Genomic DNA, 27217 nt, shown 5'->3' on the forward strand with positions numbered 1-27217 from the left:
TTCGCATGGCTAGATCGTAAGAGCAACACCTCCAGAAACGCGTTGTGCTTTGGTTTGATGGAAGATAAGATTAGAATCAGGTCCGGCCGAGTTGAGCCCACGTTTTTCAATTTACGAACGTGCATCATACAGTATCGCTCACACGACCACAATCTCATCGCTAGCTGTTGTACGCTGATCACTTTCGAGGAGTATGTATCAGTCAAGCTGAGAACAATGTGCGTGGGTGTGTACCTGATTAGTCTGGTAGTCTGGAAGCATTCGGACCGATACAACGTGTAGTCGATCCCAACAACTAAGACTGTTGTTGAGACGGCGATTTCGACCCTTCAGTGTTCGTGCGAGTATGAGAGGACGAGCAGCTGCTGGACTGATGAATGGCAAGATGGACGTGATGGATCTGGAGACATTGTTGAACAAGGCTAACAAGAGTGAGTATCCTTACACATACTGTACCAGTCATGACGTTGGGCCGCTCGAAGATGGGTGTCGAGCTGACTCCAACCCGCTTCCCCATGGTCTTTCGAATCCCCGCCCCCCCTACCCCCTTCCTCTTTTGCCTTCCATCTCCCCCTTCATGCAATAAATGGATATCCACCCCTTTCCTCATCCCGCAATCCTCCTGGCCCTCTACACTTTCGCGTCCCCTCCATGCATCGTGCTCTCTCGGCCAGCCGAAACAACCAAACATGTCCACGTACCTATCGACTCGCCCCTGTTCGGATGGTACATACTCGCTATCTTGGGGCTGGTGTTGCTTGGCGGTGTATTCTCAGGGTTGACACTGGGTCTGATGGGCTTGGATACTGTGAGTCTCTTCCTTTCGAATCATGTCGTGTTCCAGAGCTACTACGGCACTCTGATCAAGTGTACGAGGACTGTACCTTCTCGCCTGCCTGCACAGTCTCGGGGCGAGTGACCCCTCTCCCTGTCCACGAGACTGGGTGTGGTCGACATTTCTCCACCTCGTCATGTTGCCTGAGTGTCGCAGAATGTACTGACGACAGCTCTGCAGGTCAATCTTCAGGTCTTGTCAATTGCAGGGACGGACGACGAGAGGATACAAGCTCCCAGAGTGTTGAGACTACTGAGTAAAGGGAGACATACGATGTTGGTCGTGCTCTTACTCGGTACGTGTTCTCTCTTTGCTTCTACTGGACACAATCGTCGGCACGATACACAGCGATAGGCACGAGCAAGCTCGCAAGCTCGCAAGCTCTTCATGGGATCTCTTGCCTCCTCCTCGGCGACTGTTGAGAGTTTTTTCGATCACTCACGACGATGATAGGGAACACACTCATCAATACTTCTCTGCCTATATTTCTTGATTCTATCGTATGTTTGGCTTTCACTTGGATCAACAGGACGTTCACGAATTGAAACGAATACTCGGACAGGTGGGAGGTGGATGGATCGCGGTACTAGGGAGTACTTTTCTGATTGTGTGTAGTCATTCTCACTGAATGCGCGGTGACTGACCATGAACAGCTGATCTTTGGAGGTGCGCTTCCTCCTTCTTGTTGACTCGTCAACCTGAAGACATATAATGACACCGAACGCTCTTGGAATCTCTCCTCAGAGTGAGTCCTACAATTCAGTCGGTTTCGTATGGATACTCAACAATGTTGTTGCACTTTCTAGAATCCTACCGCAATGTACGCTTTACTGCTACTCCTGTGCACCAATCCGCGCTTACATCCGTTGAACGCACCCTCATAGCCATCTGCAACCGATATGGCCTAGCAATCGGAGCCACGTTGGCGCCTCTCGTCCGACTCCTCATCGTACTCATGTACCCGATCGCCAAGCCCATAAGCATAGTGAGACCTCCTGCGGCTCCCGTACTTCGTTGGTGGCGAATTCGATCGCGACGCTCACACCACTTCAGATTCTAGACTGTGTTCTGGGAGCGCACGACGACCCCGTCACGTATCGCAAGGCCGAATTGAAGACATTCGTGAGTCTGGGTGTTGAAGATAAGCTAGGAGAAGAGGAGTTGGGTCTCTTGGGCGGTGTGCTAGAGTTCTCCGGCAAAACTGTTGAGGACGTTATGGTGAGTCACATGAAAGCAAGATGCTATGTCATGAGATGCGACTGACAGTCCAATAATGATAGACGGCGAAGGAGGATATGTACGCTCTGTCGGCCGAGAGGATCTTGGTGAGTGATCGTAATGTACCGAGAACTGTAGGGATGCCGCTGAGCCTCGCAAAAACAGGACGACTGCCTAGTCAGAGAAGTGAGCGAAGAACTGTGTCTCGCCCGTGGGCAAGTCGCTTATCTACCTCTCAGATCTTGCGGAAAGGGTACAGCAGAATACCGATTTACGAGCCCAGCTCACCAGGCGCTTATATGTAAGTTTGTGGCAATCGTGATCGGGCGGCCTTGTACACCCGCTGATAACTGTACTAGCGGCTGCTTGACGTGAGCAACGTTCAAAGCCATCATACTCACTTGAGGGTCTAACGCATTTTCACATGTAGACTCCGCGGACTGGTAGGCTATGATCCAACAGATCTTGCACCTACATCGAAGCTTGTGATGCAGGCTTTACCGCAGTGTCCGCCGGATTTAACGCTTTTGGAGGGTAAGCTCTTTTCGTCTGCACGCGGAAGGCGTGGGCGCCAATGAGCTGACCGTATTTGGTAACAGCGATGGCATAGTGAGTCTCGAAGCGCGCGAGTTCCGGCTCAGACATACTGTCAGCTTTCAGACGGGGAGGAGTCACATGCTGCTAGTCACGGACAGTCCAGGCAGCGAGCAAGGTGCTTTGGGATTGGTAACCCTGGAAGATGTTGTCGAGGAGCTGATAGGAAAGGAAATCATTGTGCGTGGAAAGGAAGCGCTAGGTCTCAGTACGCAGAGACTAAGACATGACCATCACAGGATGAAACGGACGTGTACGTGGATATACATAGGTAAGCCAAGACTCCTTATGACAAGTCGTCATCGATGACTGAGATGTACGATCAGTCGCGTCCCGGTCGTTCGTCCGAAATATCGTGCAGAGCGGTGAGTGACCTTGTGCGCGTGTCTATACAAGAGAGAGCAAAGAGCTGACATGACGATGCAGGTCTATCCCGGGTCTGAAGCGTATATTTGAAGGACAGCTGGCCCGTCGACGAGTGATGGACGGCGATCATGGTACTATCAGTGGATGTGTATAGAAGGGGTTTGATGCACCGATACCTACGGAGATTTTCGGATTGCGGGGAAAACCACGTGATTTTCCTTTTCTTGGTGTGGTCCGATAAAAGTAACAAGCAGTCTAGACATCGGCCGGTTTTTATGGGACATTTGTCGTTTTGTCGTGTCATCATCCATTGGTACCAGGAGTGTCGCGTAGGGAACCTCACCTTCTGTTCTTGTACGACATACAACGTCAACGCAAGGAAAGGACAGACTCACACCTCTCACTTGATCCACAGTACGTGTCGCTCGGACAGTGCTTCGTTCCCACGGCGTACCTCTACAAAGGGCTGGTATTCCTTTCAGTGGCCAACTGCAACTGCCGCGCTCAGAATTCCCCAGTCGAAAATGCCTTCCCCAATCGACCTCCTCATCATCGTCCTCACCATCGGTCTTCCCCTTCTCTACATCTTTCGTGATTCCCTGCCTGTCATCGGGGGCAAGCCCAGGTCCGCTGCTGTCAATGGGTCAGCTGCGGGTGGGAAGACGAAAGTCGAAGATGGAGATCCAAGGGATTTCGTGGTGAAGATGCAGCGAGCCGTGAGTGATTCTGGCCCATCGCTATAGCTCGGATCTCACCTGAGTGATGATTGAATATCCCTCATCGCGTCCACATGCTGATTGATCGGCCATGCAGAACAAACGCTGTGTCATCCTCTACGGTTCTCAAACCGGGACTGCTGAAGAATACGCCATCCGACTTGCCAAGGAAGCCAAATCTCGGTTCGGTATTTCTTCCCTTGTCTGCGATCCCGAAGAATACGACATGAACCTGCTCGATCAAGTGCCTGAAGACTGCTGTGTCTTCTTCGTCATGGCGACATATGGTGAAGGTGAACCTACCGACAATGCAAACACGCTCATGGAGCTTATAATGGACCCTACCCCCGAGTTCTCTCAAGGTGAATCGACTCTGGAGAACCTCAACTACGTTGTCTTCGGACTGGGAAACAAGACGTACGAGTTTTACAATGAGGTTGCGAGGAATGTCGACAAGCGATTGACAGCTTGCCGAGCGAGACGGATCGGAGATCGTGGTGAGGGTGATGATGACAAGTCCATGGAAGAGGATTATCTCGCTTGGAAAGATACGATGTGGGAGGCATTCGCCGAACGTATGGGTGTCGAAGAAGGTGGTGCTGGAGATGTCGCCGATTTCGTCGTCCGCGAACTCGCCGATCACGCGCCTGAGAAGGTCTATCACGGCGAACTATCCCCTAGAGCTTTGCTTGCCACGGCAAGTGGAGCTAGCACACCTGTTGGAGCTTATGGTGTCAAGAACCCTTATCCTGCACCGGTCCTTGCTTCCAAGGAGCTCTTCGCCGTCGGTGGCGACAGGAACTGTATCCACATCGAATTCGACATCACCGGTTCTGGCATCTCCTATCAACATGGTGATCACGTTGGTATCTGGCCTTCCAACCCAGATCTCGAGGTCAATCGACTGCTCTCTATTCTTGGACTGGAGCAGAAGGCTCAAGCTATCGTTGACGTCGAGTCGCTCGATCCTGCACTTGCTAAGGTTCCCTTCCCTACCCCAGCTACATACGATGCTATCTTCCGACACTACCTCGACATCTCAGCTATCGCTTCTCGTCAAACCATTGCGTTCCTTGCCCGATACGCACCTACCGAAGCTGCCAAGGAGAAGCTCACTCGATGGGGTTCCGACAAGGATATCTACGCTGCGGAGATTGACGGTCCTGCTCTCAAGCTCGCGGAAGTCCTTCAAGCTGCTGTAGGCGATGACTTCCACCCTCCCTTCCGATCGACCGTCTGGTCGATTCCGTTCGACCGGATAGTCTCTTCCGTTCCTCGACTTCAGCCACGTTACTATTCGATTTCTTCTTCTTCCAAACTTCACCCTTCTGCAATCCACGTCACAGCCGTAGTTCTCAAATACCAATCGGCCGCTTCACCAGCTCATCATCATGAACCTCGATGGGTCTTCGGCCTCTCGACCAACTTCATCTTGAACGTCAAGATGGCTCATTCCGGTGAGAACACGCCGGAGCTGGAGAGTGAGAATGGAATGGAGGCTGTGACCATGAAGAAGGTTCCCTCGTATAGACTTGCGGGACCTAGGGGTCATTATGTGAGGGAAAAGGTGTATAGGGTTCCGATCCATGTGAGGAGAAGCACATTCAGATTGCCCACTTCTCCAAAGGTCCCGATCATCATGATCGGACCTGGTACTGTGAGTGACAACTTCGTCTTTCTTCTTAAGTTCTTGGTCATATTTTGTCTGTACTGCCCTCCCCTTCCTCTCGAGTGTGGCTGTATCTACCTAACGCGCCATATTTCGCGGTTTCAGATTGGGACACTGACTGTGTGCTTGTTGAACGTAGGGTGTCGCTCCTTTCCGAGGTTTTGTCCAAGAACGAGTCGCCCTCGCTCGAAAAGCTATCGAGAAGAACGGTCCCGACGCTCTGAAAGATTGGGCACCGATTTACCTATTCTACGGCTGTCGACGGGCCGATGAGGATTTCCTGTACCGAGAGGAATGGCCGGAGTATGAGAAGGAATTGAAGGGAGTCTTCAGGATGAAGGTGGCATTCTCGAGAGAGATGAAGAAGGCTGATGGAGGTGAGTTTGTCTTTTTGTGGGCACAATATTGCTCGATGAGTTCCTTATCAGGGACGAAGTGAATGTCAAGGTGCACCGCTGACCATCCGTATCTGTCGTTGTCAGGCAAAGTCTACGTCCAAGACTTGATCCATGAAGCAGCATCCGAGCTCGCCCCTTTGATACTTGAGAAGAGAGCTTACATCTACATCTGTGGAGATGCCAAGAGCATGTCGAAGGCTGTGGAAGAGAGATTGGCTCAGATAATGGGAGAAGCGAAAGGTGGTAGTGCGGCTGTTGAAGGGGTGAAAGAGTTGAAGACACTCAAGGAGAGGAATGTGAGTTTTACTTTTTCCCTGTCTTATACTGTTTGCCTATATCTGGATTTCATCGCTGATGCATCCCCGCTGGCATTTCAGCGACTGATGACGGACGTTTGGAGTTAAGACCCTGATCTTCGTCCATGATACAGAGACGAATAGTAGGGCTAAGATTTGTAATCAGCGGATCTACAACTTGGGCGTATAAGGAAGCTGAAAACGAAAAGCTCATTGATCATGATGAGGGAGGGACGCAGTGGGGTGTGCGAACGGAAGCTTCATCATAAGTTACATATTATTTCCCATCTCGTCAATCAGCATGCAGCGAAATCAGCATAGAGCGTCATTCTATCGGTCCGATAACTGAGCAAATTTTTCAAGAGATCTGTTGATCTGTTAATGCCTTGCGATCTCCGCGATCTTGAATACTGGCAATGCACTTGGTCGATGGTCAGTCTGAAGTTGAAAAAAAAACAAAACAAAAAAAAACATCATGATCGACCTGCCTTTTCTATTGACCGCTCAGACAGCCCGGGCTTATCGTGCACCTTCGAAACTACATGTAGGGGTATTGCTCGTAATGATGCAATAAATGATGGGAATGTGGACATTATTGCTCGTCCTTGTCTACGCCATGGATTAATCGCACGCAACAAAGGCGAACACTGATGTAATGGTGACCTAATGCATAAAATGGGAATTACAATTGACTACTACCTTGTCCCACCTATGACTTCTCTCTATATGACTCGTGTCTGTCTTCCTCCATACACGCTCAAGCGGTGATGGGCTGAGAAGCAGCTGCCTTGGCATCGTTCCCGCCTACCCTGACCTCACCGGCGATCATCGATGAACCGCCCTGTCGACCATATTGACACTCGTTGACAAAGTCGGTGAACATCTAACAAACGGATGATCTCAGCATGCCATTCGACGACGATGAGAGGAGGATCAAAATCAAACGAGAAAAAACTCACCTCGATGGTGTCGAGGGGCCCACCGGCTGACTCTGGGTGGAATTGGACACCCCAGATTCGTTTACCGCTCTCTGGTGTGGAAATAATACCTTCCACAGAAGAGTCGTTACAGTTGATGAAGAATGGCGCCCATCCATCGGGGAACTCCTCGGTGAGCTTGAGAGCGTACTGATGGTTTTGGGACTACAAGCAACGACGACGGTCATGAGCGTTGATCGACACATGTACTCTGACGAGCAAAATTTCACTTACAGTGACGTAAACTCGACCTGCTTTGATACTTCCGGAACTGGCCAAAGCCAACACAGGTTGATTGTGACCTCGGTTACCAAAAGTCATCCTGTACGCCTCCAGACCCGCTGCAAGACCCAAAATCTGGTGACCCATACAGATACCGAAGATGGGTTTATCCCACTCATTGATGGTTTGTCGAACCCTCATGGCGGTGTCCATGATGGATTTGGGATCACCAGGACCGTTAGAGAGGAAAAGACCATCGAATTGATCTCGGACAGAGTTGAAGTCGTAATCCCAAGGAAGGACTGTAACAACAGCACCTCGTCGAACGAGGGATCGAAGGATGTTGGCCTTTGTACCAAAGTCAAGGACGGCGATTCGAGGACCGGTACCGTTCTCATTGAGGACGTATGGCTTGGGGGTGGAGGCTCGAGCGATCAAGTTCTCTTTGGAGGGATCCCAGTACTCGTGTTCCTGCGGTGCGGGCTTGGCAGCCTCGTCACCAACAGCAAGTCGACCGAGCGTCGTTCCCTGGTCCCGAAGAAGACTGGTGATGGCTCGAGTGTCGACACCAGTGATACCGGGGACGTCGTATCGCTTGCACCATTCGTGAAGACTCTCGACGGCTTTGTAGTGGCTGTACTTGAGAGCGACGTCGGAAACCACGACACCAGAGCATTGAATACCGCTGGACTCGAGATAGGGAATACCAGGGTAGCCGGGCTCGGAGGCGTTGGATGGCACTCCGTAGTTTCCGATCATGGGAGAGGTGAAGACGAGGATCTGACCGAGATAGGAAGGGTCCGTCATGGAGTCGGTATCTATTAAACGCGAATGAGAGAGGTGCGATCAGTACAGTCGTCCGGATTGTAATGTGGCCGAAGACGGGACTCACAAGAGGTGATACTGGTTGAGAACACCGTCTCTCCGAACTTGGAGTTCTCGCTTCCGAAGTTCTCACCAAAGTAGCTCTGACCAGATTTGAGGTGGAGAGCAGCTGGGATCTTGGCGGGCAAGACAGGCGTGTAGAGCGAAGTAGGGGTAGCGAGATGTCGCTTGGCAATTGCGATGGGACCAGACTTCATAGTCGAGGTGACTGCTGCCCTAAGATTGATAGCTCGGAAAGCGGACATGATGGCAATGATCTTCAGGTTTTTATACTTTCGTACAAGGTTGGGTTGGACGGATGTTAACGGTTATGCGGGGGCGGACAGGAAATCACAAATTGCTGAGCGTGAAAACGAGGTCGGAAAGGTAGCTGTAACGGTGATGGGATAGTATCAGTGTTGTACACTCCATTACATATGACCTGAGAAAGAGAGGGGTCTGTTGGAGCTGACGAGACGTCTACTTACTCGTCAGAAACTCGTTCGGTCCACAGCATCGACTTTGGGTTTTCGAAGAGGTGTGCTTGATATGTACCTTATCGGCAACGTGTACTGTGATGTATAATAGCGTTTGTGTCGCGTTGGATCGCTCGACTGGACGGTGCTAGTGTCAATGTGGAATAGATTGCTTTCGACGACCGTAGATGTTAGAGTGAAAAAAGGTGATCAAATGATGAGGATGTCGTGCAGATGCAGTGAGTCGATCCGAGTGGGTGAACAAGAAACCGCAGACTTTGATTTTGGTGGGCACAGGGAGAAATTACAGAAAAATCATCCCCAAAAAATAATTCATGAATCTTGGAAGTGGCATGACTCGAAGTATGCTTCTTTGACCACTCCATGCATGTCTACGGTAGCAACACCAGAAAATACAACCCCTCCTACGCTCTACGCTGACTTTTAGCCCATGAGATCGACTAGGTCCGCAAATGCATCCTTCTTCTGCTGCTGCTGCGGAGGCTGTTGATGAGTCTGTCCACCGGTTGGCCGTGTGGCAGCCGGCTGAGGTGAAAGCGAGTATCCCATCGTATGTGAAGGAGAAGCTTGCATCGGTGAAGGGATGTTGAAATTTGATGCGGTGGGTTGCCGTTGTGGCTGCACACTCTGAAATGTACCAAGGTTGAAGCTAGGGCCAGCTTGAGGCGGTTGAGGTTGAGCAGGCGCAGTGTTGAAGAAGGACATTGGGTCTTGCTTCTGTGCAGGAGCCGATCCACCGAATGATACAAGCCCTGCTGGGCTTGGCGATGCTGAAGGACTGGGAGCGAAAAGGTCGAAAGGGAGACCGGCGTTTGTCATGCCGGTATTCGAAGTTGAAGGAGTGGTGTCAGAAGGTAAAGAGAGACCACCCGTCCCAGACATCGGCGCTTCATCGTCTGCGAATGCGTCAAACGAGATAAGGTCTGCGGCTTTCTGGTTGGGGTTGTTGCTATGAAGCAGTTATCAGCATGGAGAATGGTTGAATTGATTCTGCATAACTTACGCATCGACGATGCCTTGAGCTTTCGTCCAGTCGCCCGCCTTGCACGCCTCAAACCTCTCCAACGCAGTGTTGATGAGATCATTACAAAGTAGCAGTCGGTCTGCTAAGTCATCAGCATCTGCTCTGCCATACAAGACTTCAAGCTCACCCATGACACCCTCGCGCTCTCCTGTGTCCTCTTCGATCCACTTCTGGATTTTGGGTCTAGCTCCTCGACAAGCCGCAGCTACCTGATCATACGCATCTCCGTCTATCCCGACCTTCTCTCCTTCCCTGGCATTGTTGAGCATATCGTTGAGAAGAATAGCCTTCGATTGGACCTTGTCCAGCTCGCTGAGCGTCTTTGCTGTGTAATCGACGGCTTTCTCAGGCTCCTGAGAGTATACGGTTAGCAATACTCCGGTGATAAACCAGTGCCACTCACTGCTCCAGCCAGCTGCTTCATCAGCTCCTGAGCTGCGGCAAGATCTCGTGGCGTCCCTCTTCGAATGAGTTCTTGGAGTTTCTGCAAGTTGGCATATTCAGTACAAAGCACACGACGCGGCACTCGATTACACTCACAGCACTCTTCGCTTCTCGATCCTCCTCCTCGAGCTCCTCAGGCGATTTCAAGTCCTGCAAATCGTTGACGTCAGCTTCATTGTTATCACGTGAAGTGAGCCAACTCACCTCATTTGGATTGGAGGTCGCCAGTGCTCGAGCCGCGTCAAAGGATTTGAACCGGTATCCTGCTCCAGAATTAGCTGAATGCGCAGCAGACCAAGTACTGAGCTCACCTTTGTAGCTCAACAATCGGTGCATATCTCGGATGTGCACCAGATCCTCTTTGTATTTCGAGTGCACGCAGAGAGTGTTCTTCCACTCATGTATCAACTGAACGCAACTGTCAGCTTCATCCGTCATTCACCTGAATAGGCAAGCAAGGTATAGCTCACCTCTAAGATCTTGCCCATGACTCGGCCTGTGACCATTGGAGGTCTCTCTGGGAATCTCCTAACCAGTTCGTTGAGGAACTCTTTCGTGCTGATCTGGAGGTGGATGGGGTAACCGCAGTTCTTCACCAGGTGATCTAGGACGTTCAAGGCAAGGAGGGCTTCGTTCGGATTGCGCGAGTTGATGTGTGAGAGTAACCCGTGACAAGCTTCTCGAGCTCTATCAAGTAGCAGTGTATCAGTACGGATCACGGGTACTGGTATGGGAAGTGACATACGAGTTGGCTTTCCTCTTGTTGATCAGTTCCGCAAGCTCGATGTTCGCCACGTCATTGGGCACAGGTAATGTCGGGTCACATGTTTGTTCTAAAATCCCTCGATGTCAGTGGGACAACGACACTAGCAGAGGTCAGGGCCACTCACCAACAAGAGCCTGGACAGGAGTCAAGCTTGCCCACGGACGAGCTGCTGTTGCAAGCATGTCGAATCTGAGAGGGCTCGAAGGTCCTGTCGTGGAAGTGAGAAAGGAAGCGACCGTTTGTGAGATGTTCGCGTGAGCTGGATCAATATTGATGGTACTATGTGATAGCCTGTCTTCACAGACGTCAATGCGAGGGAGGACCGAGGTGTATTGGTGTTTGGTGTTTGGACGAACAGACTTTGACAGAGAATGAATGATCCTGATGATTGATTGTGAGAGCGATGCTTGTCTTTGTGTGTGGGCGCGGGGTAGCCGCTCAGGTAGCCGATGTCTTAAATGGGTGATGTAGATAGATAGCGGGATCGGATGTGCCACAACTTTGAATACACCTTTGCTGAAATCCGATAGGTCGCTGTGACCCAACCACAAGAGGACCATTTGAACTCGAGCGCCAGTACTTGACGTCCTCCTTCCAGTCCTCCTTGTGTCTCTCGCTCAGCTCCCTCTCCCTGCCGTTTCCCCAACATGGCGTCCGTCCGATTGCGTGAGTGCACCAGCTCCCAAACTGTCTACTGTTCTTGACGTGGAGACAGCTGACCTCTTCTCCTACTGTAGAACCCGTCCTCCGGGCCAAGGCCATCCCTCGAGTATCTGTCCTTTCCAAGCGCGTGAGTGACATGCCTCTGCGGCGAAGTGCCATGGTTCATATGGGGCAGTTGTATTGATCTCGTTCTCCCCCCGTCGCAGTCTGTTCACGATCTCACCATCGCTACTCCACCCAATGCTCAAACTCCTCCTAAACCTATAATCCGTTACGGTCCCCCAACTGGAGGTCGATCATCCGACTCGGGTCACACCGTCACGGTCTTCGGCTCCACGGGTTTCTTAGGTCGATACCTTGTCCAAAAACTTGCCAGACAAGGTACTCAGGTCGTCATTCCTTACCGAGATGAAGATGAGAAGAGGAGGCTGAAGATCATGGGTGATTTGGGTCAGATCGTTCCTCTGGAATGGGATGCCAGGAATCCGGATCAGACTGCTGAGGCTGTCAGACATTCGGATGTGGTGTACAACTTGGTTGGAAGGGATTATGAGACCAGGTGAGTAGGATGGATAGATGCAGGATATGGAGCTGATGCCATCGCTAGGAACTACTCTTACGAGGACGTCAACGTCGGGTAAGCTTTTACATTACGATACCTGAAAGTGAATTGCAGCTGACCTTTGCACACCGTGTAGTGTTGCGAAATCTATCGCCGATGTCTGTTCCAGCCTCGACGTCCCTCGACTGATCCACGTCTCCCATCTCAACGCTTCTCCCGACTCCGCCTCCGCCTTTTACCGAACGAAGTTCGCTGGTGAACGAGCAGTTAGAGATGCTTTCCCTCAGGCGACCATCGTTCGGCCATCTCAGTTGTTCGGTTACGAAGATTGGTTGTTAAACGGTATTGCTCGTAAGTACATACATACACCAACTGCCCTCAACCCTCCTCTGACACACCTTCTTCCAGAATGGCCCATCTTCTTCAAACTCAACGAGGGCAAGACCAAACTCCTCCCTGTCCACGTGATGGATGTCGCTGCCGCTCTCGACAAGATGCTCAACTCACCTGTCACCTCCGTCGCGTCGACTTTTGCTCTGCCCGGACCCGTTCTTCACACTTACAACTCTCTCCACACCCTCGTCTCCCAATTCACCATGAAGCCCGTCTCCTCCGCTCCTACTCTTCCTAAGCCCGTCGCCAAGCTGTTTGCGACAGCGGTCAACCAAGGTATTTGGTGGCCCACCATCAGCCCTGACGAGATCGAGAGGAAGTACATCGATGATCTCGGTATCGACACCTTTGCTCCTTCTACCGCTGCTACCGGTGCCCCTGCCGGATGGAGTCAGACGGATAAGAATGCTATGGTCGGAATTGACGGAGAACCAGTGAAGACATGGGCCGATCTGGACATGGTTCCTGATTTGATCGAGGAACATGCCATCAAGATCTTGCGTCGATACCGCCCTGCGTGAGTTTGAAGTGCTGCTTCAATGGAGAATTTTCAAAAGCTGATAGTGTGACATAGTACCGCCTACGACACCCCTGTTGAGACACAACACATCAAACCCACCAAGCAGTACCACGTCCTTCCTTAGATATATATGAGATACAGGCATGCATGGGTATCTCTGGATCTCGAGCGGGCGAGTCGTTCAGTGTGAGGAGCTGAGAGAGATGCATTTGGCAAAGGTCAAGCATCGTGACGGTTTTGTTGATGGAAAGGTTCCTTGATCACTCCCGAGAGAAGTGGCAGGGTTCATGTTGGGGCACGCTCGTTGCGAGAATGGCACGCCGAGCTGAGCCGGCCCAAAGACATTATGAGGTTTTGAAACCGGAGTGTGCTCACACCATCAATAGTCGATCGGTTATGAGAGGGAATCGTTTGGAATTCGCTATCTCGCCAATGCCCATTTTACACACCCACCAGACATCACAGCTGTCACCGGCTGGTTGTTGAGCAGCGGATGCTCGTTCAGCACTGGTTTCGTGAGTCGAGCATGCTAGAGAAATCAATAAACCGAGTCATGGCCGCGGAAATTCCATTGCGTTGTCACCTCCACTCGTCACGAACACTTAGAACAACGTTTTGGAACACGTCCACAATAAATCATCCTTTCTCCTGAATATCGTCCACTCGCTCGCATCGACGAACGGGTATTCATCACAAGCAGACTGCGCATCGATCTCCGGAGCTACCTCAACTATACCTCCATAACCATCCAAACTTCGTTCAAAGGCATTCCGACCAACATACCATTCGTCCGCTCGCAACAATGTTTGTCCCCGTCCCCATCTCCTTCGTGTTCTTACTCCTCACAATGCCCTTGTCTGCATTCGCTCAATTCGGGCAATTCTTCCAACAAGGATTCCCATTCGGTGGACACCATGCTCAACATCAGCATCAACAACACCAAGGTGGAGGAGGGGGAGGAGGAAGTAGACAGTTCAAGGGATGGAACGACATGGCAGAAGGTGAGTTAGACCATCCTTTCATGAAGAATCATCTGCTCTGGTCTTCGGAAGGAAGCAACGGCGTTCCTCGCTTCTGTGTCTGTTCTTTCCTTCATGAAAACGCTGCCTGCGAGAAATCTGTACAATATCGAATTGGGATTCAGACACTTATCACGATCAGAACTTGACGCTTATCACGATGTCTACTCTGATCTCCCGATCCAGTCCACTGTAGCGCAGGGTATGTCTGCCCCGCATCATTAGCTTGTGTCCCCACGCCTGCAGAATGTCCTTGTCCTTATCCGTAAGTCGCCCTTTTTTCAACTGTGTTGTTACCTTTCTGTGCTCCCTCCCCTACACTCCTCTGTCCTCCCTCCCCGTCCTGCTATGTCCTTCGTGTTCGTGTCTTCGCCCTACGCAGGTTGAGACAGACATCTCCCGGCACGTCCCAGTCCTTGAAAGAGGGCACGACAACTCTCCTATACTCTCTCTATCGTCTAGATGTACAATCTCTCTGATCTCTTGCACTGACGCAACTGTCGTATGACACACAGCGAAGATGTCAAATGCGTCATACCTGACCATCGGGAGCGAGACGAAGGAGAAGGTCCGCCCTTCATTTGTGTCCGGGAAGAAGTGGGTTGTAAGCAGGTAGTCGAATTTGCAAAGCCCATATGAGGGAGAAGGATCGTTATGCATCATGCTCTAGATGGGATTACAATGGTCCAACATGTTTCTATGTCTGGAGAAAGTTCAACCCTGTCTCAATAGATCGGAAAATGTTGGTCCACCTCCCTGTTCCAAGCTAGTAAGCCTCCCCTCACATCTCGCACTCTGCTCTTCTGATCATCCGACGACTCAGCCCGAGATAACTCTCGCCGTAAAGCCTCGACAGCGAGTTGCGAGTCGTTCCCTTTTCTACAGATAAATATCGTTTCAGACGCTCGAGGAAGTGAGCTCGGGTTCTTGAGGATATCTGGAAGTGGTATATCTGCGAGGATCATTTCAGCTGAGAGTCGTTCGATATGATGTACGAGACGATGAGTGACATACTGGTCGATCCTGGTACTGCACAGATACCGAACTCGACTGCAGGCCTTGTGTCGATGAGCACGACATCGAGTTCTTCGCCTCCGTTTGCTGGACGAAGTATTTCATCCAGATCCTACGTAGTTCAAGTGAGCGTCAGTCACCCATCCTTCAGGGGACGCCACCGACCTTAGCACTCAATCTGTCCCCTGCTCCGCCGATTGCATTCCCCGTTCCATCATTGAGCTGCGGCCCTCCTGCGCAGAAGGATTCGTATCCAAATGTATCGAGATCGTCTGTGATGGTCGCATTTGGTCCACAGGCGATACATTTTGCTGAAGGCGGTTTCATCCGGATTGTCCGTATCAATGGGTTGGAACATAGATGATGTAGATGTAGTACAGGTTCGGGATCTGTTCACAGCACACGCACATCAGCCATCCCGCAGAGCGACTGCATGCAAATTGCCAAGTGATCAAAAGGGAACTCACCCTCTTTGCCTACTATCAACTTTATGACTTCTCCAGCCATACCGACACCCACCAAGCCCGTGACCACTCCCCAGACGCCTTGTTCCTCGCACATCCCATTTCCCCCACTACCCGCTAAGACACTCGGCCAAATACATCGATAACAAGCCCTTCTCTTCCCTTCTTTGGTGGACCCACCGTAAACTGCCCACTGCCCTGCTGAAGAGATGGCAGCGCCTGATACTACTGGTATATTCAGTCGGACGGCAGCGTCAGAAAGAAGATATCGAGTGAGAGGTCGATCTGTGCAATCTACCAAGATTGAATAGGGGGAGAGAAGTGAGAGTGCTGTGGAGGGTGTGATGGCTACAGGATGAGAGATCAGGTTGATTCTGGGGTTCAGTCTGTTCAATGGTATCGGACCGATAGGAAGCACACTGATCAGTTTATATGACTTCCGAGAGGTACAAGCCGAGAAAGGACATACGCTCGAAGAGCCAAACAGGCAGACTCAGCCTTGTTCATATCCACTCTGTCTGTCGTGTGCAAGATCTGTCGATGAAGATTACTGAGACTAACCGTATCATGATCGAAAATCGCGATAGTTCCTATCCAACGGATTCGATGATTCAGCTTGTGCTCCAACGAGGGGTTGATGAGTGAGTTTGAACTGACCGACTCCCGCACCTGCAAGGTACTGTAGCAAGGGGCATCCCAGTCCGCCCGCTCCTACCACTGCGACCTTGGCGTTCTTCAATTCTACCTGGCCTAGAAGCGGAACGTCATTCCTTCGGTCAGTACGAGAATAGCTCTGAGGTGGACGGACATATGGACTGGCGCTCACCCGGTAGGCCAAAACCAGGCATGATCATTTGTCTTCCGTATCTCACATATTCGTCGAGCTCCAAGGGTCGTTCACCGTAAGAAGAGGACGAGGACGGTTCTGTGTTTGGGGTCATTGCTGGCGATGTTGGATGGTCTTTTGTCAACGGTAGAAAGTGTCAAAAGACTCTGTCATAACAGACCAACTTTTAAACGCAGACCTGCCTCCACTTTCACCTCGCTCATCGAATGGCGGGATCAAATTAATGGGGATCTGACATTTCGTTCGTTTCGCGTTCGTTGTCCAGACGTGCATCTCGGATCCATCAATCCTTGTCCACCTCACTCCATTGCACTCCCATCTCATCCAGGTTGACAGCGAAAGGACACCTAACTCCCAAAAATGGCGATGACAGCCTCATCCTCCAAAAGTCAGACCAGTGGTGAGATGGAGACCAATCCTCGTGGCATTCCCAGAGCTCCGTTCGTTGTGAGTACCGTGTTCCAAGCGACTGGTACTGGCTAGTGAGAAGAACTGAAAAGTATGTTGGGTCCGGTCGATAGGACGACGTCGAGGTGTATGTGGGTGGAAAAGATGCTGAGATCCAGAGTGTGATGAAGAAGTTTGAGGAGACGACTGCGTGAGTGTGCACTCGGTGACCGTGGCCTCCTTTCTGTTCAAGACCGCTAGTCGTCGTGGAGTATCAACGCAACCAGATGTGATCTGCATTCTACACTCTCCGACCTGAGTGTCCCTCCCTCTTCCATTCCCTTCTCCTCCGCATTCTGCTGGCCGCTCTGCCCGGGCCGACGCCGACACCGTCTGCCCATCACTGTGAGTCACCTCAAGCTGACGATTCATCTTCACCGTCCAGGAAATACCGATACATGGAGATCTCTCTCCACCAACGTCGAAAAGCCCTGCTCGGCAAAATCCCCGATATGGAGCAGACCCTCCAAGTCGTCCAATACCTGCACAAACGAAGACAAACGGCGCTCGGACAACCGCTTGACGAAGAAGAGGAGAAACTGAGTGATGACGAGGACGATGATCTGGACGATTTAGATGATGATGATGATGATGACAATGACGCAGGGCAAAAGAAACGGGAGGAGGTCGAGGGAGGGATGAAGACTTTGTTCGAACTGAACGATACGTTATATGCTGAGGCGGAGATTGTGGAATCGGGAGAAGTGGGATTGTGGTTAGGGGTGAGTCCGAGATCCAACTTGCGGGGTGAACGAAGAAGAAGACAGGTCAGCCGAGAGATGTCCGCTTCTGAGTGGCCGGCTGCTTCGATTCAAGAAAGTCATCTTCTTTGAGCCAGACCTTCTGGACAATGTATTTACGCTGACGATGACATCCATACCACTGATAGGCAAACACGATGTTGATGTACCCCCTTCAAGAGGCTATCGAGCTATTGACGACCAAACTCTCCGGAGCGAAGAAATCACACGAAGAGACGGTCGAGGACCTCGAATGGTTAAGAGAGCAGATCACAGTAATGGAAGTGAACTTTGCAAGGGTCCACAACGTGAGTGTTCAAAACGTTCACACACGATCCGTGAGCTTCAGGCCGGAGCGGAAATACTTCCTGTTGTCGATGATGAAACGTCGACGTGCCAGGTAGATCGTTTTGACTGATCATCTTGTTTTTTTCGTTTTCTTTTTGGTCACGCGTACAGTGGGACGTCAAGAGACGGAGAGAGAAGGGTCTGTTGAATCAACCTTCTGGTCTGTTGGCTTCTGGGAAGAAAGGCAAGGACGATTCTGATGATGAACGGGATTGATCGATCGGTCGACTTGGTCACTATGCCATACCGCGATCGAGGGATTCAACGAGGGCTGTGTATTCCTGCATGTGAAATATCGACTTCGGATTCAATCATGCATGGGATGTCTGCAGAGCACTTTTTCTGTCCACATCTCATCTATTCACAATATTCTATTCCGAATTCTTTCCACAATTACCGTATCAAAGGTCCATTGCTCTCATTCCACGTGACGATATATCATTCACTCATGGCCCTGGTCAAGCCGTTCCTCGCAGAATCTGTCATGACGCTCATCTCGTGTCTGATCTGATCATCGGTCCATCCAGTCTATCTCGCCACGCCTCCTCTGATCAGCTACCTATCTCATTTCAAATGACCTTGAGAACAAAACGACTGCCACTTACCATGCGGACCAATTCGCCAACATCAGCACTGTCACATCCCCTTCTGATGACATGTTCACCGATTACCGCTCTCGCTCTTCGTGAGATCTTGTTTGCATCTTCATCCGTCTGAGGCTGTGCGTGAGACGCAGAACTTTCTTCAATGTTGGACTGGATGGTAGGTGGGCCATCAATGTTGGTGACGGTGCCACTGAATGTGTTTGCCGCGGGAAGAGGGTCTTGCAGTTGTTCAGCAGACCTGGGAGATAGAGGAGGTGGATGGAAAAAGAATGGATCATCGTCATCCGGCTGAGGATCGGCGAGGACTAAAGCATTCTCAAAGGTCATATTGGTCGGTGCAGTCATGACAGGTATAATTGGATCGGGACCGATCCTTGGTGGTGGAGGAGGATAGTCCTGTAGATTGTATTGGTGATTCAAAGGTCGATAGGTGGAGAACGAGCCCGTGGCCGTCGATTTCGTTGTGGAAGTGAGAGGTTGAGGCGGAGGTTGGAGATGATAGCTGTATCCTTCATCGAGGCCATGACCGGGCAATTGGGGCAATCTTCCCGCCCGCCCTGCTACCCCAGCACTCGTGCTCTCCTCAGGAGCTGCCCACTGTGGCATGTGAGGATATGCGGCTGATGGAGGGGCTCCAGTGACGGGAGCAGAGTATGGGTCAGTCGGTAACACGGGAATGTACCACTCTTGTCTCCAGAACGGAGCAGTAGTCTCGGCAGGAGTGGAAGTGACGGGAGTGTGGGTCGCCGTTGATGGCTCCGTCGGACATTTCGAAGTCAAGATGGTCGGATTGAAAGCGACCGAAGGGAAACGATCCGAACTCGAAATATCGGCAGCTGTACTTGATGGGTCGATATTGGCAAAGGCGGCAGTGGTCATACCAGGTGGTAAGGACAGTTTCGCAGGACGACGAGCTCCACTGGGAGGTTTCGATGCAAATTGACCGGCCGGGAGCGATCTTCTCGCAGGGGCTCTTCCAGTCGGAGCTTTGATTGGAGGTCGAGTCTGATCCACGCGAAGCCTCTTGTGAGAATACGAAGATAGCTCATTCCCAGCTGGAGTTGCCGCTTGTTCTGGTCGTGATGAAAATGACTGTGCTGAAAGGGATTTGGTCCCCTGCTCTACGGAAGGTTGTGATTGAGCTTGAGGGAGTGAACGAATCGGCACTGTACTGGACTGATGTTGCCCAGGCTCCGAGGGGAGCTGAGGGTAAGGAGGAACCGAAATAGGACTATGTGTGGTTTGATCTCCCTGAATTTTAGAAGGTGGATGCGATTTCGGATGAGGATATGCCTGGTATACCTCGTACTGTTGGTGTGGTGCGTGCTGAGGCTGTGGATAAGGCTGAGGATATGCCTGCACAGGTGTCGGAGGAAGGGCATGTCGGATCCGTCCCAACTGACGATAACCTTGAGGACGAGCATAGTGAGGGTTAGGCGTATATCGCCGTTCCTCGAGTGGTCTCCCAGGTTGAGCATCAGGCTGGTACTGGTGAGGGTTCTGTTCCACGGGTGGATTAGCTGAAGTAAGCGGATAACCCGGAGCGAAAGAAGAAGAGGAAGTGGGAGGATGATATGAACCTGTTGCCGGATAAGACGAGGTCGGATATGCCATTGTGGTGGAACGCGGTGGCAGCGGATCTCTGAAGCTGTTGGGAGGAGGTGACTGGATGGGAGGAGGGCGAGGCGCTCGCATCCAGTCGTGCGTGGAATGGAATGTGGCCGGATTCGAAGACGAAATGATCGTAATATGAGGATTCGAAGACGTCGGAATGGGTTCGAAATCTGTTTGACGATTCCATCCGGCCAAAGGTTGCTGTGGTCCAGATGATCGTGATCGTGGTGGTGGTGGTGGTGGCGGCGGCGGGGCAGCATACGAATGAGCACCAGAATCGTATATCTGGGAAGACGCTCGACCTGATTGAGGAAGTTGAGATGGTCCATCCCAACCGGACCAGGGATCTGGTCCGCCCTGAATCTGGCGGAAGTCGAAATCGGGTGGCAAGATGACAGCTGAGCCAGTCCCAGCTTGAACAGGTAAGCCGCTGTCGCCTTGCGTCTGCGTCGTGAAGCTTGCTCGAGGTCGGAATATCGTGGGGTCGACTCCAACTCCGCCGGTGGTCTTGTCCGTCGCTGGAGGGCCAGGATCTAGTCCCAGACGTCCGGCGGCTTCCCTGGTCGCTTTGCCGCCATCGAATACTTTGCCCCTCTCCTCACGCAGGCTAGGCAGACCATCAAGGGATAAGTCACTACCAGAAGAAATAGGGACAGATGTCGAGTCCTCTCCTTCCTTATCTATACCTTCACCTTCATCTTCATCTTCGATACTCTCCCACTCCCCATCTTGGTCTTCCTCGTCCTCATTCCCACGCTGTTCTTCGCCTTCTCCTTCCCTTTCCTCTTCTTCGGCATCTGAACTCCCCTCAGTATGTTGCTCAGAGGCGGCTAAATTTTGCTGGGAAAAAGATGAATGTGATGGTGGTCGTGCCGACTGGTGAACCGCTCTAACCGAAGGGTCTGCAGGAAGAGGAGAAGTACGTTCCCTTCGTCTTTTTCTTGTGGTCACCATGTTGGGTGGGTCTGAGGATGAACAGGTATGATGATCGTTGCGTGAATGGATAAATGGCTGGAGGAATGATTAGAGGATGATGCTTGTTCGATTGATACTGTGATCGCGTCGCGTGCCTGCTCGCTTGATTGATTGATTGATTGATTGATTGATTGATTGATTGATTGATTGATTGATTGATTGATTGATTGCGTATGAGTGTCTGTCTAGTCAATGTGAAAGTGAGATGACAGATTGCTGAGAGAGAGAGTTCTGATGATGAATGCAAGAATGAGGGAGAGTTGCAGCGATAAAAGAGCCTCAATGAACCGTGATATATCAACAGGGAAGTCATGAAAGGGCGAATCGGGGGCAAGATGTGACGGTCCTAGGCTCTACCTGTCCCAAGTCATCATTTTGACCCGTCAGCACGGACTCCGAGACGGATACAAGCATCCAGCACGAGCAATCAACTGACCTTTTGACGAGACGTTTGAGATCGGTTCACACCCCCGTCGACAACAAGAACCAAAACATCGAGGAGATGGACTTGGAGAACGAATGGTCGTGTGAAACGAACGGATGGATGGATGGATGGATGGATGGATGGATGGATGAGTGGATGGATGAATGATGTAGATGAGACAAAGAACGATGATTGTTTTATAGTCAATGATCATGATTGGAAGAAAGAAAGAGAGACAGAGAGAATGAATGCCAATAAACGTCCTCATCCAACCTACCTGGCCCCAAAGGATTAGATCCTCAACGCTCGAGCCACCATCAACACAGAGTCTGGAAGATACGCACAGACCCCTCTCTCTCCCTCTTTGCATGTCAACAAGCCGCGATCTGTCCGACCGCCACAGAATGACACTACGATACACAATGCAGTACACAGCGGATGTTCATCGACACACAGTGCCACCGGTGTCACCACTCGCTGTTGAACACAGCGATCAGCTTATCTGCCATTCGATACCTGATTCTCAACCACATCTGCTCAAAGCAGTACTAGAATAGTTGCATCAACATTTTCACCGATACCTCGTTCTACCTAATAAAGTTATCCAACGAAGACGAGAAAGTGCCACTTTCAGGGCAATCGATTGTTTGAATGAAGGGGGTATACGATGATCCAACCATTCGTTCATCGCACCCATCCAAGCCCAGAATATCCCCCCTTATATTGACAAAGACGACGGAAAACGAATCGTACATGAGGTGTTCGAACTTTGAGAAATGGGAGAATAGACCAAGTCGAAAAGGACGTGTGGACAAGGCCAAAAATGTAAGTATGAAATGGAGAGGAACGTTATATGGGCCGCCAAGCAGGGACATTTGGACTACTATAGCTATCTGACTTGGATCGACGTCAGGCGGCGAAAGAAAACATGTTGGAGAAAAGGAAAAGGGGAAACGATGTGATGCAAGTGTTCAATTTCTTCGTAACATAATATCTTGATATCTGGACTGATCTATGTCTTTGTCTTAACCGACGTGACTGGACTAACAATGCTGAGATGCTGTGCGGCGGATGAACGTCCTCGGACGACAGAGCGCGGCTAGGTGAGGTGTACGATTGGGACAAACAGGTAACAATACTACTTTTGCGTATGGACCATGCAGATGTGAAGCGGGAAGAAGGAAATGCAGGAACGAGAGACACGAGAAAGAGAAAATCCCAAGAGCCCTCATCACTTTGAGAGGTTCTTGATAGCCTAATGGAAAGTCAGCACAGCGATACATGGCAACGCAGAGCACTCACCTGCTGAGCATAGGCAGCGTTCGTACGGGCTTGCTTGGAAGCGGTCCGTTGTCTTCCATAGGCGATCGCATCCTGGACCCAGTTCTGCATGAGGTCGTCCCGAATATTGGCTTTGTACGCATCCCCGAAATCTCCAATGAGACCAAGAGAAGCGGTGCAGAAGCCTTCCGATCGGTACTCGTCGGCCCAACAGGTCTTGAGGAAGCCCATGATGCCAGAGACGTATGGTTGCATGGTGGAGACTAAAGTTTGGTCAGCACCACCGGTATCGCCCTCATCCCAGCAGCATAAGAAACTTACCATCGCCACTGTCCTTCAACCCATTCATGATACCAATGAAAGCATCAACAATCGACTCTCTCATGGTCTGGACGAATTCCATCATAGTTTCGTCACCTGGTGCCGCAGCCGTGGATCCAGCCTGACTCAAAATGGTCATAGTCGTGTCGAGGTACGGTTGGAAACCACCTCCGATAGCCAAAGCGACCTCGCCGATGGTAGTGATGGCATTAGGCTTGACTTGACGCTGAACCACCGGGCTTCGGAGAAGTTCGATAAGGGCTACCATCAGGCGCTCAGCGTACGGTGTCAGGGAATCGTTGATAGCTCGGGCGATATCACTGGAAACATAGACAGCAGCTTGGGCGACCTGCCAGTCCTCATAAGATCCGAGAGCGGTGAAGAGGAAGGGAGCAAAAGCCTCCATGTACTTGTTGAAGCCAGCTTCGAGGGCACCAGCGAGAGCTCCAACAGTGGCGAAAGCGTCTTCGAGGATACCAGAGTGCTTGCCGGATGAAGAAATCAACTGAAGGAGGTTGGTCATGATTCGATCTGCGAAAGGAGCAGCTAAGGCGGGAGATCGTCGGATAAAGCTCTGTATGACAACACAAATGTTGACCTGCATATCGTTCCAGTTGTTTCGATCGTCCATTCCGACCAGTTGATTGTGCATAGCCATGAGTGCCTCTTGTCGAGCGAGCATCGCAACGGCAACTTCCTGGACAACAGGCAGAGTGTCGTTTGCGGAAGCAGCAAGGAACGTAGCGATTGTTTGATAAGCGGCACTTCGGCTGTTGGCGTGGTTCGAGGGTCGTTCCGCTATAGGCATGAGCTCCTTCAGAATGCCGGAATAGTATTCGGACATGGCGGATGTCTGAAGTTCGTCACTCAGGAGATCAGTAGGTTGGGAGATCTGCGAGACTAAATTGTTGAGAGCGGAGCAACAGCTGTTGCAAGTCCGGGGTGAGGCATTGAGACCGATGACAAGAGCGGTGATAAGGTTTCGGAGGTGAACGCTAGGGTCAATGACCTCGAGCATGTGGTCGGTGATCTTGCTCAATGTCCAGGCGACAGTATCTCGGACTTGAAGACTGGGATCTGATTGCATCATTCCGATCAAAGCACCAAGTGCTTGAGTGACCAATGGAGCCAAAGTCGTGGCATCGGGACCATCGAGGATCGAACCAAAAGCCATGACAGCAGCTTCACGTCGTTGCCAGTCGGGTTGTGTGATACCAGCCTCGACGAAAGGCACGACAGGCTGAACGATGTCGTCTCCAACATTCTGCGCCAGCAACTCCAAACAGACTGCTGCAGCCATGGACTTGGTCCAATCGTCCTCGTCGTCATCCTCATCTTGTTGAGATAAGAGTTCGAGAAGGACAGGGAGGATATCGGGAAGAGCAGCTTTGGCGAAACCTTTTGACTCGACCTCGGGGCTTTCACCAAAAGCAAGTGACTAGACGATCAGCGATGGGTGGTCTCAAGTGGGACTCACTTCTTGTGCCTGAGCAGTCAGATCAAGCTCCTCCTCGCAGACAGTGCTCCAGAACTCAATCGCTTGCAGGGCAACAGGTTCCTCGGGATGTTTCATACCCATGATCGTCAACTGCAACAGTCAGCAATGACCGTATGATGTCTAGACTCACCCCGAACAAAGCTCTCTCCATGTAGAAGTCCATCTTCTCGTAGTAGAGAGCCATTATCTTGACAAGACACTCAAAGGCTCCGACCTGGACAGGGATCGAAGGGCTTTGGGTGGCCTCACAGACGACCTGCATTATGTAGTTTCGTTCGCCCTGAGTGGGAGATGTCAGCGCCGGACCCGGATGATGGGTGAGATATGAGCGACTGACCTCTCGCTCAAAGTTATCTCTAACGAATTCGAGGGAGTTGAGCAAAGCAGCGATAGCGGCATGTTGGACCTCGTGACTCGGCTCCTCCTTTCGCGCTCCTTGCACGACTGCTGTGAGAATCTCGTTGGATCGGGCGGAAAGGATCTCGGGGCTCTAACAAGGCGAGGAGGGACGCAGGTCTAACGTCAGCGTCCTAAAAACGAAAGAAGCTACCATATACTCACGATGACCTGACAGATGTACCCGACCGTCTGAAGTGTGTTCACTCTCAAGTTCTGGTTCTCTTGGTTCCCACCAAATTCCAGTAATGAAGGAATCAGTTCCGGCCATTTGCTCGCCGGAAGTTCGATAGCAGCGATAGCGGCGACACATTGAGCAGCCACTGAACCGGCACGATTTTGAGGTGAACCAAGAGTAGAAAGTGTTGATTGTTTCAGTGGTGTTGTAGCTGATTCTGGGAGGGAAAGCCATCGCTCTGAGAGTGCAGGTTGATTCACGGAATCCTGAATTGATAGGTATGAGGAGTTATGTCAGCAGACAGTCCATTTGTAATCTATGCGTTGGATATGGCTGCGAAAGGGATGTGTACGTACTCTTGCTGAAATACCATTCTTGAAAGCGAGACCAGCAGCATATCGGACGTCGATACCTTGGCTTTCGTTGGCAAGTTCAGTAGCGAGTGTGTGAAGATATCCATGCTATTGATCAATCGTGGAATAGTTAGTCAATGGATCTAGAGGCATCGGGGCGAGCAAGAAAGGAAAATCAAACTCACGAAATTGTCCTTGGCAGCAGCTTCGAGTTGTTGCGTAGCAGACTCTCGAGCGGCTTGGTCTGTGAGAGGTGTCAAGTGAGATCAGCTCGGTATCACATTTCAGACAGGTCGGAGTCAACATGAGTCCTGAAGGTCGGGCGGCGACACGAGGGAGCAGCGTATACTTACTTGCGGACAATGAGTCCTGAAGCAATTGTGCCGCGTTCATTTTTGACGAAGCGCTTTAGCTTTTGCGCAGGATGATAGAGTGAGGTTCGGTCGTGTTCGGGAGATTGGAGGTGGGCGGGTGGGATGATGAATCGTCAAGTGTCGTGTGAGGAGAAGAAAAAGGAGGGTTTGTTTGTGAGAGATTTGGGTCTTCAGGAGTTGGGATTGGACTTTGTTGCTTCTCCCTGTAACTGCTCTCGGTCTCTATCCCATCGAATGAATCCCACCACCCAGGAAAGAAGAGCAATGCGCGCGCGTTGAGTGATGAAATGGGATAAAATCGAGAAAATAGATCATAAACAAATCAAGCACCACTCCCGATGACGTTTTGAGTAGATCCCGCCGTAAACGAGTCGCTCGTAGTGTACCACTCATTATGCACGCAACTCTTCGGGCGACGACTACACCTTAGCTATGCAGCAGGACAAGTCTCCACCACTTTGATGCCCCCATCTCAGATGCAGACTGGATCCGGTTGTGTATTCCCCTGACGGGTGATCTGAAGTCTGGCCATTGCATCAAGAAACACCAATATGCTTGCCGACGATGTCACCCTCGAGTGATCCAAGCTGTGTAGACATTATTCCACCACACGTGTAATCCTCACACAGACTATTGGTTGATCTGGGACCACACATTCCCAGAACAGAAAAAGAGACACCGTCGATGACAGCTTCTCCTGTGTGCCAAGTCACAAGCATGATTTGACTGGACATGAACGGTGGAACCACGCAGGCTCTGACATAGTCAGTTAAATCACGAGTCCGAAGCACTTTGAACAACCTGTTGCAATCCTCGTTGGCGACCTACAGCGGTCAACGAACGACAATTCGCCAGTAAACTGTATAAAGGGCCAAACTCTCAGGATGAACAGCGTTCACATCTTCCTACCGTATGCCGTATCACAGACGTCAGTGATGTATCTCCTATGCATTAATACCATCTCAATCTTGATCGAAATGTTTCTTCAGGTATAACTGCTCGAGAAGGTATCGTAAGAGACACCGTGTTCTCCGTGGTCACCTGTCAATCTACGTTGCCGTTGCCAACTGGCTCTTCATAGCAACTGGTGTGAGCGAAGCGGTGCATCACAGTATAAGCACTTGGAAGTGACATGCTTAAGGCTCAAATCGATTTCGCAAGCTGGTCGTGACATGGCTTGGGACGTCTTTCGCCACATCGCCACCACGCGTCGATATCAATGTTCGGAAATCAAAACCAACCGACTCTATGCACAATTTGCTGCTCTCTATTGTCCAATTACTACTATTCACCAA

General features: G+C 51.0%; 10 protein-coding genes across 10 annotated transcripts; 5 read left to right on the top strand and 5 right to left on the bottom strand.

Annotated features, from left to right (window-relative positions):
- Positions 1-586: 586 nt before the first annotated feature.
- Positions 587-3167, top strand: IAR55_005874 (uncharacterized protein; the record flags this gene model as incomplete). Its single annotated transcript, XM_066948963.1, has 15 exons — positions 587-808; positions 1016-1130; positions 1289-1335; positions 1398-1442; positions 1489-1501; positions 1642-1820; positions 1889-2053; positions 2116-2160; positions 2219-2239; positions 2293-2354; positions 2484-2587; positions 2664-2827; positions 2887-2918; positions 2974-3012; positions 3074-3167. 15 exons carry the CDS (start codon positions 587-589, stop codon positions 3165-3167), a joined length of 1347 nt encoding a protein of 448 aa, XP_066800736.1.
- A 370-nt stretch (positions 3168-3537) lies between these two features.
- Positions 3538-6200, top strand: IAR55_005875 (uncharacterized protein; the record flags this gene model as incomplete). Its single annotated transcript, XM_066948964.1, has 5 exons — positions 3538-3729; positions 3827-5386; positions 5538-5775; positions 5881-6092; positions 6174-6200. The coding sequence occupies 5 exons, from the start codon at positions 3538-3540 to the stop codon at positions 6198-6200; spliced, it is 2229 nt and encodes a 742-aa protein (XP_066800737.1).
- Positions 6201-6849: 649 nt separating this feature from the next.
- Positions 6850-8421, bottom strand: IAR55_005876 (carbamoyl-phosphate synthase, small subunit; the record flags this gene model as incomplete). Its single annotated transcript, XM_066948965.1, has 4 exons — positions 6850-6975; positions 7052-7234; positions 7304-8109; positions 8184-8421. The coding sequence occupies 4 exons, from the start codon at positions 8419-8421 to the stop codon at positions 6850-6852; spliced, it is 1353 nt and encodes a 450-aa protein (XP_066800738.1).
- A 654-nt stretch (positions 8422-9075) lies between these two features.
- Positions 9076-11068, bottom strand: IAR55_005877 (uncharacterized protein; the record flags this gene model as incomplete). Its single annotated transcript, XM_066948966.1, has 10 exons — positions 9076-9601; positions 9656-9755; positions 9804-10029; positions 10080-10160; positions 10217-10270; positions 10325-10383; positions 10432-10528; positions 10591-10807; positions 10866-10953; positions 11011-11068. 10 exons carry the CDS (start codon positions 11066-11068, stop codon positions 9076-9078), a joined length of 1506 nt encoding a protein of 501 aa, XP_066800739.1.
- Positions 11069-11533: 465 nt separating this feature from the next.
- Positions 11534-13148, top strand: IAR55_005878 (uncharacterized protein; the record flags this gene model as incomplete). The annotated part of the gene is made up of 7 exons (XM_066948967.1): positions 11534-11552; positions 11624-11676; positions 11756-12108; positions 12157-12186; positions 12248-12462; positions 12520-13021; positions 13079-13148. The coding sequence occupies 7 exons, from the start codon at positions 11534-11536 to the stop codon at positions 13146-13148; spliced, it is 1242 nt and encodes a 413-aa protein (XP_066800740.1).
- A 678-nt stretch (positions 13149-13826) lies between these two features.
- On the top strand, positions 13827-14682 carry IAR55_005879 (uncharacterized protein; the record flags this gene model as incomplete). The annotated part of the gene is made up of 3 exons (XM_066948968.1): positions 13827-14025; positions 14230-14308; positions 14559-14682. The coding sequence occupies 3 exons, from the start codon at positions 13827-13829 to the stop codon at positions 14680-14682; spliced, it is 402 nt and encodes a 133-aa protein (XP_066800741.1).
- Positions 14683-14768: 86 nt separating this feature from the next.
- Positions 14769-16462, bottom strand: IAR55_005880 (uncharacterized protein; the record flags this gene model as incomplete). Its single annotated transcript, XM_066948969.1, has 7 exons — positions 14769-14995; positions 15058-15169; positions 15223-15446; positions 15525-15907; positions 15991-16111; positions 16179-16271; positions 16348-16462. The coding sequence occupies 7 exons, from the start codon at positions 16460-16462 to the stop codon at positions 14769-14771; spliced, it is 1275 nt and encodes a 424-aa protein (XP_066800742.1).
- A 266-nt stretch (positions 16463-16728) lies between these two features.
- On the top strand, positions 16729-18119 carry IAR55_005881 (uncharacterized protein; the record flags this gene model as incomplete). Its single annotated transcript, XM_066948970.1, has 5 exons — positions 16729-16815; positions 16890-16966; positions 17201-17537; positions 17705-17863; positions 18015-18119. The coding sequence occupies 5 exons, from the start codon at positions 16729-16731 to the stop codon at positions 18117-18119; spliced, it is 765 nt and encodes a 254-aa protein (XP_066800743.1).
- A 353-nt stretch (positions 18120-18472) lies between these two features.
- Positions 18473-21076, bottom strand: IAR55_005882 (uncharacterized protein; the record flags this gene model as incomplete). Its single annotated transcript, XM_066948971.1, has 1 exon — positions 18473-21076. One exon carries the CDS (start codon positions 21074-21076, stop codon positions 18473-18475), a length of 2604 nt encoding a protein of 867 aa, XP_066800744.1.
- A 1676-nt stretch (positions 21077-22752) lies between these two features.
- IAR55_005883 (uncharacterized protein) lies at positions 22753-25941 on the bottom strand (the record flags this gene model as incomplete). Its single annotated transcript, XM_066948972.1, has 9 exons — positions 22753-22776; positions 22824-23065; positions 23124-24561; positions 24752-24901; positions 24959-25111; positions 25183-25461; positions 25552-25656; positions 25734-25792; positions 25902-25941. 9 exons carry the CDS (start codon positions 25939-25941, stop codon positions 22753-22755), a joined length of 2490 nt encoding a protein of 829 aa, XP_066800745.1.
- Between the last annotated feature and the right edge of the window lie 1276 nt (positions 25942-27217).

This window comes from Kwoniella newhampshirensis, chromosome 12 (genome assembly GCF_039105145.1).
Source record: "Kwoniella newhampshirensis strain CBS 13917 chromosome 12, whole genome shotgun sequence".
Taxonomy (NCBI): Eukaryota; Fungi; Basidiomycota; class Tremellomycetes; order Tremellales; family Cryptococcaceae; genus Kwoniella; species Kwoniella newhampshirensis.